At 43.3% G+C, this 10,683-nt stretch overlaps 1 protein-coding gene and 1 long non-coding RNA gene across 2 annotated transcripts in view; both read right to left on the bottom strand.

Moving 5' to 3' along the window:
- The window catches only part of fbxo22 (F-box protein 22), a 22,731-nt gene extending 22,293 nt beyond the window's left edge, over nt 1–438 (bottom strand). Inside the window, exon 1 of the mRNA XM_020519260.2 lies at nt 206–438. Coding sequence (XP_020374849.1) covers nt 206–315 — 110 coding nt within the window. The 5' untranslated portion in view covers nt 316–438. The remainder of the gene's footprint in view (nt 1–205) is intronic.
- Nucleotides 439–8,914: 8,476 nt separating this feature from the next.
- On the bottom strand, nt 8,915–10,683 carry LOC125487100. Its single transcript, XR_007265648.1, has 2 exons — nt 10,406–10,683; nt 8,915–9,453 (listed from the first exon to the last, which is right to left on the bottom strand). It is a non-coding gene; the product is annotated as an uncharacterized LOC125487100 (long non-coding RNA).

Genomic DNA, 10,683 nt, shown 5'->3' with positions numbered 1-10,683 from the left:
TGAGGGTGAAGGGGGAGGGGATTGAGGGTGAAGGGGGAGGGGATTTGACGAGGGGGTGGGTGAATAGAGCAGTTAGTGTGGCAGGGGTTTCGTTGGGGGGATACTAAGGAGTTGTGGTTGCTGTGGGGGGGGGGGGTACCTGTGTGATGGGCAGGGCGGACGGTTGCTGGGGGGAGGCGGGGGGCAGGGGCTGTGTTGTAATTACCTGGCACTCCTCTGAAGAGACTTTGTTGGCAGGAAGGTCAGGATGCGTTCCACCACCTCCGCCACGTTGCTAAGCACCGAGCTCCCGCTCCTTAAGTGCGCGATATCCATCGCTGCTGAGCCGCAGAGTCAAAAGCAAGACCGCGGCCTTTTTCTCCCGGCTTCCGATGGAGGCGCCGCATCGAGCCCGGTCACGTGAACGAGCGTGACGACACAGACTGCGGGGCGGAAGTTCTCCTGCGGGGCGGACGTGGCCCCAGGCAAGGAACTGAGCATGCACTAACACATAGTGTCGGGTCTTAGGGAGCACATTGTCTGGTGCGCAAAACCGCCGTCCCAAGTGGCCTATGAAATTCTATATAAATTTGAAGTGTTTGTCTTTGTTGAAAACTGCTTTCACGTCTTGTTTTCTTTTGCATTCTTCATCATCCAACTCCAGTCTACGTAAACACTCCGTTGTCCTCAGACCCTTTGGCGCAGTGAATCTACCTTTGCAACCTTCGTCTGCTTTACACCCCAGCCTATGGTTTTCCCTCCTCAAACTTTGGTATCCTGCACAGCTTGTTTCCAATTCCTGCCTCCTGTTTCACTATCAGCAGCAAAGCTCTCAGCCGGTTTTGCACTACTGTCCTGGGGCTTCTGGATGTTTCGTGACTGGAAGATTTATATTTCTTTAGCATTTTACATGGCCGATGACATCTCAAAGTGCTTCACAGCTAATACAATACTGTTGAAGTGTAACCACCTGTATTCTTATCTGTATTGTAAGAAACACAAACTGATTTGTACACAGACAGCAATACGGTGATTTTCAGGAAATAAATTCTGGTGAGGTTGCTTGAGAAATGAACATCACTCAACAAGCTGGGGTACCTCCACACTCTTCTTCCAAATTGAGTCACGGGGTCTTTTACATCCACCTGAGCTGATAGTCTAACATCATGTTCGAAAGATACCAACTCCAGCAGGGCAACGTACCCTCAGTAACTCACTGGAGTGTCAGACTAGATTTTTGTACTCAAGCCATTGACTTGAAGCTGAACATAGAATTTTGTGACATTGTGCCACAAAAGATATCAATACATTATAATGTTTAACCTCACATTTGCCCTCTTTGTACTCCTTATGTGCCAGTAACAACATAATGCATCTATTAACAACTGTGTTTTCTTTTTCTTTTCATGGGATGTGGGAACCAGTGACAAGGTAAACATTTATTCCTTAATGCCCTTGAACTAGTGGCTTTGTTGGGACATTTCAGAATCAACCAAGTTGCTGTGGGTCTCAAGTAAGGCAATGATGGCAGATTTCCTTCCCTAAAGGGCATTAGTGAACCAGATGGGATTTTAACAATACTTGTTATGATCATTGTTGCTAAGACAAGCTTTGTATTACAGATTTGATTGGTGCATTTGAATTCCACCACAGGTTTTGAAGTTATGCCCTAGAATAGGTCCTAGCATACCTTGTGCACTCCTCATTGAATCCAGGGTTGGTCTCCTTACTTGATGGTGAATACGGTTGTAAAGGAATGCCCTTAGTTCTGGTGAAAAGTAATGAACCTGAAACTTTAACCCCGATTCTCTCTCCCCAGCTGTTGCCTGACCTGCTTGTGTTGATGGTACTGGTAGAGTAAGGGATATGAGGTTACAGATTGTGGTGCAATGCAGTGCTGCTGCTGCAGCTGCTGGTGACCCATCGCTTCTCATTTATATCCAGACTTGAGCTGTTGGATTCTAACTCTATCCTGTTTATCATAATGGTAATGCCATAAAACACAGTAGAGAATATCCACTGAGGGGATTTTATCTCCATTAGGACTGCAGTCACTCCTAACAATACTTGCCTCTATTGGTCAGTGCACTGAGTATGGGAGTTGGGACGTCATGTTGCTGCTGTGCGGGACATTATTCAGAGATAGTAGGAACTGCAGATGCTGGAGAATCCGATACAACAAAGTGCAGAGCTGGATGAACACAGCAGGCCATGCAGCATCATAGGAGCAGGAAGGGTGACGTTGTTCAGGTCACTTTTGGAATACTGTGTGCAATTCTGGTCTCCCTGCTATAGGAAAGACGTTGTGAAACTTGAAAGGATTCAGAAAAGATTTACAAGGATGTTGCCAGAGTTGGAGGGTAATGCTGAAAATAGGCTGGGGCTATTTTCCCTGGAGTGTTGGAGGCTGAGGGGTGACCTTATAGAGGTTTATAAAATCATGAAAGGCTTGGATAGCCCTAGGGTGAATAGCCTTGGTCTTTTCGCCAGGGTTGAAGAGTCCAAAACCCGAGGGCATAGGTTTACGGTGAGAGGGGAAAGATTTAAAAGGGACCTGAGGGGCAACTTTTTCATGCAGAGGGTGGTGCTTGTATAGAATGAGCTGCCAGAGGAAGTGATGGAAGCTGGTACCAATTACAACATTTATAAGGCATTTGGATGAGTATACATGAATAGGAAGGGTTCAGAGGGATGTGGACCAAATGCTGGCAAATGGGACTAGATTAATTTAGGATATCTGGTCAGCATGGACAAGTTGGACCAAAGGGTCTGTTTCTGTGCTGTATAATTCTATGATTCTATGACTCTAATATTAGTGTCTGGATTGTTAGTCTAGTGACATGACTGCAAAACCACTGTCTTCGCCTTAAGACCAGAGGAGGTCACTGAGGTCATAGGAGCTGAGGTCATGGAAGGATTTTTAGACAAGGCAAGGAATGACAGGCAGAATCATTTCTTTGTATTTTATACCATGATTCTGAGCAAAAAAACACTTGACTCAGCAAGTTTGTTAGATTTGGTCTTTTCTGCCGATTGGAATTTTTTATTGATTTAAGTGACTGAATAATAAATTACATAATAATCACATTTATTTCACTATCCTGCACAACATTGGAAAATGCAAAAGAATGCCAAAATATATCCAGAATAAATGACCATGATAAATACTGCCGTAAGATTGTTTTTAAACATTGTTATTTCTCTCTTGGTAGCTCAGCCAAGTCAACAGTTGTATGGAGACTAGGGACGTCTCAGATTCAATGTCAATCAATACTTTGTTAGCTGCATTAGCACTTTAGTTTCAAGAGCAGAAAAATATCTAAGTCCTGATTGCCATCCCATGCTGGGTATCGCATTGTGTGGATAGCTCAGTAAGCACAGGATCCAGTCAATCTGTAATAACCCTTGTGAGATCTCAGTAAGTACTGACACCCATGGCACACCAGGACACCATCTCACCCACTGTCAGAAATGTCCATTGGACCTAGAGTCATAGAGTCATACAGCACAGAAACAGACTCTTTGGCTCAACTCATCCATACCAACTAAATTCTCTAAACTGACTGGTGCCATTTGTCTGCATTTGTCCCATATCCCTCTAAACTTTTCCTATCCATGTCCAAATGTCTTTTAAATATTGTAATTGTACCTTCCTCTACCACATCCTCTGGCAGCTCATTCCATACACACACCATCCCCTGCATGAAAGCATTGTCCTGCAGGTCCCTTTTAGATCTTTCCCCTCTCACCTTAAACAGATGCTGTCTAGTTCTGCTACCCTGGAAAACCTTGACTTTTCACCTTATCTATGCCCCTTGTGATTTTATAAACCTCTATAAGGTCACCAGAGGTATATATTTGCATCTAGTGATTTCTGATGTTTATTTTGCTACCTCTATGGTTTGATTGGTCCATCCTGTATTAGTGGCATCTCACAAAATTTCAGGCTGAAGCCCCCACTGCAGTGTTGAGGGAGCACTGCACTGCTGAAGGTACCTCTCCTCTCATGGATAAGAGGTCTCTGGGTTCCATGCTAGACTTGCAAGTGAAGCAAAGTCCCAAGCCCAGAACATTGGATGCCCACTTGGAATAGGTTAGAAACAAGTGGACAGAGCTGAACCTCAGAATGCATCACAAAAGGAAAGCAATACAAAAAATTACAAGGGAACCACAACAGTGGACAGTGAAATTATGGATAACCTTGACAACACAATGACTCTTCACTAAAAGTTCAGATAGAATTACTTAATGCCTGAACCTCCTGCTCATCAATCTGCAGGAAGTAGCTATTAAAACAAACCCTGGAGAACTAATTACAAAGAATCAGCTACGCTGTTCCTGTTGAGAAAATTGTTCTTGTATATGATTTCCATTCATAATACATTTAAATAGACCTAATTACAGTCACATCTCTCAGAATGGTAACTGTTAATATGCAAATTAAAAATTACATTTCATATTGGATTAAGCACTTAGTCAAGCCTTATTACTGCACACTGTGCTATCCCTCGTGTACTTTACAGGCTGGTAAGTCAGTCATGATCGAACTGAGTGGATAAGCTGACTCAAAAGGCTGAATTGTTCCTTTTACTCTCCAAATTCACCTTTGTACATATCTGTCTCTTTAGTGACTTTAGATCAAGTTTCATGACAACGCCATAGACATATTCAGGTCAGAGCAATTTCCTGGAGCAGTCTCTATCGCCTAAGGGATTTCACATATTTTGTTTTACCCCCAAGTGCAACCCCAACCCCAATTTGTTCTTGGTTTTCTAAATCAGTGTTTTGCCTCTCCCGGTCAATCACTTCCAATTAGGAGCATGCTGAGGCCATTCAGTTCCTGCTGCACCACACAATATGAACATGGTTATCTGAATCCAGACTCAACTCCGCTTTTCTGCCTGTCCCCTGCTATCCTTTAACTCCCTTGTTCGTCAAAAATCTTCCGAAAAATATTTCATGACCCACATCCAGTGCCCTCTGCAAGAGATTTCCATTGATCCACAACCCTCTGAGAAATGTTCTCTTCAGCTTCATCTTAAATAGGTGACCCTGTGGGTTTAATCTGTGTCCCTTCATCCTAGCCTCTCCAACAAGGGAAAACATCCTTTCAGCATTCAACCTGTCAAGTTCCCTTAGGATCTTATATGGGATAGTGTGTATAAATTGCAATCTACAAGGAGGTAGTTTTAAGCTAACTTGTTTCCTTGGGATCATAATTAATAAAATCATGAATGGGTACCAAAAAAGCCTGTCTATCTATTTGCCTCTCAGTCTATCTATCTCATTATGGAAAACAGTTCAAGTGGATCCATTTTTTGTCCCTCACATTATTTGGAAATTTCTTACATACTAAATCTCTCATTGTTTGATTGTCTGACATGCAATGTGTTGTGCTCAATTCAAATATATTCTGGTTCAATGCAAATCTCTGTGAGCTGCTGTGCAAATCAATTAATAGTCATTCAAACCTATTATATAATTGTACTTCAGTTAAATTTCTTAGCAAGGTGAGGGTGGTTCAACAAAAAACATTTTCTGACATTTTCATACAGGGTATTTTGTTTTACCTTCTGTTGTGCAAAGTATAGAATGACAATAAAATTTCTAAATTATTAACATGCAATGTTACATTTATATTATATATAGATTTCGCACAATACTATAATACAAAATTATAACATTTATTTATGTTGTTTCATTAACATGTTACCTGAAAGCCTCATCCAATCCTGGCATGCAATTGTAATTTTGATTCAAATCTACCAGTCTACTTATTTCAGGGAGATAGAACAGAACAGTTGGACCAAATTTCTGTGCTGTAATTTCTAAGTAACTGCATGCCATTATAGGATTGTCTTACCAAAAGCAATCACTTTTCATTTTTCAGCAAATAATAAGAAAGGCACACAGCGTGTTGACCTTTCTTTTAAAGAGGAGAAAAATAGGGAACAATCAAAAACAAATTTCTGGAGAAACTCAGCAGGTCTGGCAGCATCTGTGGAGACAGTTGATCTGAAGGAAAGGAAAGATATATTGGACCGTCGTTGGAAACAGTCCAGAGAATGTTCATTTGGTTGATCCCAATTATGAGGGATTGACTTATGATGATGGGTTGGGTAGGTTAGGCTTGTACTTAATGGGGTTTACAACGGAGAGGTAATCTTGTTGACAGGGTAAATACCAAGAGGTTGTTTTGTCTGTGGGTCTAGGACCAAAGGAAGTACTTAAAATACTTCCTGAAGGTTTCCCTCAAGAAATGCAACATGGATATTAACACCTGTGAGACCTTCACTCAGAAGAAACTAACTTGGAGGAAGTTCCTATAGATCTTGCCTAACACATGCCCTGTGAAATGTAAGATAACAAGGTGTAGAGCTGAAGAAGGGTCTAGGCCCGAAACGTCAGCCTTCCTGCTCCTCTGATGTTGCTTGGCCTGCTGTGTTCATCTAGCTCTACACCTTGTTATCTCAGATTCTCCAGCATCTGCAGTTCCTACTATACCTGTGCAATGTAACCTGTTTGCCTCGATCTAAGTCTTTTTAATCTGTGCATTCTTGCTTCCTATGATCTGCTTGTACTGCTCATAAATAAATCTTTTCCCTGTGCTTCGGTACACATGACAATCAATCAATTCTTTGAGAACTCCCATCAGCAAGACATAGCACAGGAAGGTACCTGAGAAAGGAATGCCAGCAATCTCAAGGCCAAGGGTCAATTCCACCGCTCGGAAACACCTGCCAAGCGTGTGGTCAGAGATGCAGCTCTAGGATCAAACTCATCAACTACACAAGGACCTATAGAACCCATGACCAGTGGCATGGAACTTCCTCGGCTACAAAGTCATACAGCACAGAATAAGGCCCTTTGGTCTAACTTGTTTGCACTGACTAGACATCCCAATCTGACCTAGTCCCATTTACCAGCATCTGGTCGATGTCCCTCTAAACCTTCCTATACGTGTACCCATCCAGATGCCTTTCAAATGTTGTATCCACCTCCACCACTTCCTCTGGCAGTTCGTTCTATACATGTACCACCCACTGCGTGAAAATGTTACCCCTCAGGTCCTTTTTAAATCTTTCCCCTCTCACCTTAAACCTATGCCCTCTAGTTTGGGATGCTCCCACCCTAGGAAAAATAATCATACTTATTAGCAAATGATTGCTGGCCAGGACCAGGAGGCATATTCTCAGAATAAAGGGTTGTCCATTTAAGACAGAGATGAGGGAGAATTTCTTCTCTCAGAGGATAGTGAATTCAATAAGATCATGGAATCATCTTTTCATGGACTCAATTCCACTTACCCTCCCGCTCACCATAACCCTTAATTCCTTTACTGTTCAAAAATATATCTATCTTTGCCTTAGAAACATTCAACGAGGTAGCTTCAACTGCTTTACTGGGCAGGGAATTCCACAGATTCACAACCCTTTGGGTGAAGAAGTTCCTCCTCAACTCAGGCCTAAATCTGCTCCCCCTTATTTTGAGGCTATGCCCCCTAGTTCTAGCTTAACCTGCCAGTGGAAACAACCTCCCTGCTTCTATCTTATCTGTTTCCTTCATAATTTTATATGTTTCTATAAGATATCGCCTCATTCTTCTAAATTCCAATGAGTATAGTCCCAGTCTACTCAATCTCTCCTCTTAAGCCACCCCTCTCAATTCTGGAATCAACCTAGTGAATCTCCTCTGCACCCCTTCAGTGCCCGTACATCCTTTTTCAAGTAAGGGGTCCAAAACTGTACACAGTACTAAACATTTTTCCCCAGTTGTAGTGGTGGGATTGAACCTGTATCCTCAGACTATTCGAGATAGCAAGAACTGCAGATGCTGGAGTCAGAGTCAACACAGTGTGGAGCTGGAGGAATACAGCAGGTCAGGCAGCATCAGAGGAGCAGGAAAGTCGATGTTTCGGGTTGGGACCCTTCATCAGAACTGTCATGTGTGGACTTCAGGGGTATAACCCTATGGTGGTTATGTTACTGGACTAGTAACATAGAAGTCTTAGTGAATGCTCCATAGACATGAGTTCAAAACCCACTGCAGCAGCTGGGGGAAATAAATTTAAGTAATTAATTAAATTTGGAACAGTAAGCCATGAGTGGCCATGGTGACTGTGAAATGGCTACATTTAGTGTAATGTTACTGGACTAGCAATCCACACGTCCAGGAAAATGCTCTGCAAACGCAAGTTCAAATCCTATCTCAGCAATTAGGTAAATGTGAATGAAATAGAAAATCAGTATCACATCCAGAAAGCATAATCTCAGAGTAAGGAGTCACAGATGACAAGGATTATTTTTCTTACAGACAGTAGTGAATCAGAGGGCTATTGAGGGTTGGTCATTAAGTATATTCAAGACTGAGATTTGTAATCATTAGGGAAATCAAGGGCTACAGGGATAAGGCAGGGAAGTGGAGTTGACGATTATTGGGTCAGTTGTGATCTCATTGAGTGCTGGAGTGGACCCGATGGGGCAAATGGCTTACTTCTACTCGTCTTATAGATTGTTGTAAAACCTGTTTAGTTTACCAAGGCCCTTAGGGAAGGAAATTTGATATCTTTACCCTTTCTGGCCTACAGGTGACCCACATCAATGTAATTGATAACTGCCCTCTGGAATGAGGGCAATCTGTTGCTTCGCTCAGCTACTTTCTCAAGGGTAATCGAGTTTGGGCAATGAAGTCTGACCATGTCAGTGTCACCCACATCCCATCAATGATTTTTTTCAAAATCAAAACAATCCTAGTGCATGCACTTTGTAATAAATTACACAGGGCCTTCACTGTAGTATATGCTTTATAATTATCAAATGGATCTAGATCTTAAGTCAACCAATCTGTTAATTTCTTTCTTCCTAAACTCCTGTTTTCAAGTTTTGTTTTAAAAGATTGGGAATGCATTTTTGGTATCAGGAAAATAATAATTAGCTTTACAATAATTACCTTTATTGTCACATCTACTCACATGAGTACAATGAAAAGTTTACAAGTTATCACTTATAGTCCCATCTTAGTTACCAAGGCACCTAGATACAAATTCTTAAGTTCAAATTCTTAAGGGAAAAAAATAGAAAAATAAAGCAATAAAGGCTGGGAGTTTGAGTCCACACTGAACCAGGGGGTCGAGTCCACGCTGAGGCCGGGGGTTCGAGTCCGCGCTGAGGCCGGGAGTTCGAGTCCACGGTGACGCCGGGGGTTCGAGTCCACGCTGAGGCCAGGGGTTCGAGTCCACGGTGACGCCAGGGGTTCGACTCCATGCTGAGGCCAGGGGTTCGAGTCCATGCTGAGCCGGGGAGTCGAGTCCACACTGAGGCCGGGAGTTCGAGTCCCCACTGAAGCCAGGATTTTGAAACCACGCTGAGGCTGGGGGTTTGGGTCCATGCTGAGGTTAGGAGTTCGAGAGCATGCTGCGGTATTAGGACTGGTTAATCCACTTTTGGAATACTGCGTTCAACTCTGGTCTCCCTGCTGTAGGAAAGATATTGTTAAACTTGAAAGGGTTATGAAAGGATGTTGCTGGGATTGGAGAGTTTGTGCTATAGGGATAGTCTGAACAGACTCCCTGGAGCATCAGAGGCTGAGAGGTGACCTTACAGATGTTTATAAAATAATGAAGGGCATCAATAGGGTGAATAGCCAAGGTCTATTTCCCAGGGTAGGAGAGTCATAATAAAGGACATAGGTTTAAGGTGAGATGGGAAAGATATAAAAGGGACCCTTCAGGCAACTTTTTCAATGCAGAGGGTGGTGTGTGTATGGAATGAGCTGCCAGAGAAAGTGGTAGAGGCTGGTACAATTACAACATTTAAAAGGCATCTGGCTGGTTACATGAATAAGAAGGGTTTAGAAGGATATAGGCTAAAGGAAGGCAAATGGGACTAGGTTAATTTAGGATGTCTGGTCGGCATGGAGGAGTGGGACCGAAGGGTCTGTTTTCCTACCGTGCAACTCTGTGACTCGAACATCATTTTTTTTTTAAAAGAAGAGCTCTGAGCAAGTTAGTGTTGATGCCCTCAGAACAGGATTTGAGACGCCTGCCAGAGATGGGGTGGAGGGGAGGGGAGAAGCACCTTTCAAGGAAACAAAACTGGAGTCTTTTACTTTCTCTCCCTTCAGGATGAATCTCCCACCCTCTTTCTTATCCCCGACTGTCAAACGCGGTCATGGTGTCAGCCGATTTACTCCTGAATTCGTCGCTTTACATCTCAATGGGTGATGGGTGGAGGAGTGGAGAGACAGGAATCAAACTGGGGGCTGCTCGCCGTTTGGGGCGAGCTCTGTGTGTGTTTGTGTGTGGTGAGCTTATCAAGTGAGGTTGAATGGGAGAATCTTCGGTAGGTTTTTAAAAAGGGGACCCCCCCTCCCACACACTCACTCATCCCCCCCCAACCGCCTGAGCTTTTGGAAAACACTCACTGACCAGAGAGGGGGAGGGCCTCCATTCATGGCTTGCAGGGCGGAAACAATTCCCTCTGGCGTCCCGGCATGAGAGGTCTGCATGCAAACCCATCTCCCACAAAGTGAATCAAACGGTCCAGAAAATGCTATTCACCGCCCTGGCTAGAGGGGGTTGGGTTGTAGATAGAGGTCGGCCTGCATCTCTTGCTGAAATGCACCCTGGCAGCTTCTGAGTATTCCCCCTCCCCCGCAAAGTTTGAGGTTGCAACATCCAGTTTTGCAAAATTAAGTGACATTAGG

The sequence above is a fragment of the Rhincodon typus genome, chromosome 36 (assembly GCF_021869965.1).
Source record: "Rhincodon typus isolate 14 chromosome 36, sRhiTyp1.1, whole genome shotgun sequence".
In the NCBI taxonomy this organism is placed as follows: domain Eukaryota; kingdom Metazoa; phylum Chordata; class Chondrichthyes; order Orectolobiformes; family Rhincodontidae; genus Rhincodon; species Rhincodon typus.
This window is presented reverse-complemented; position numbering and strand designations above follow the sequence as displayed.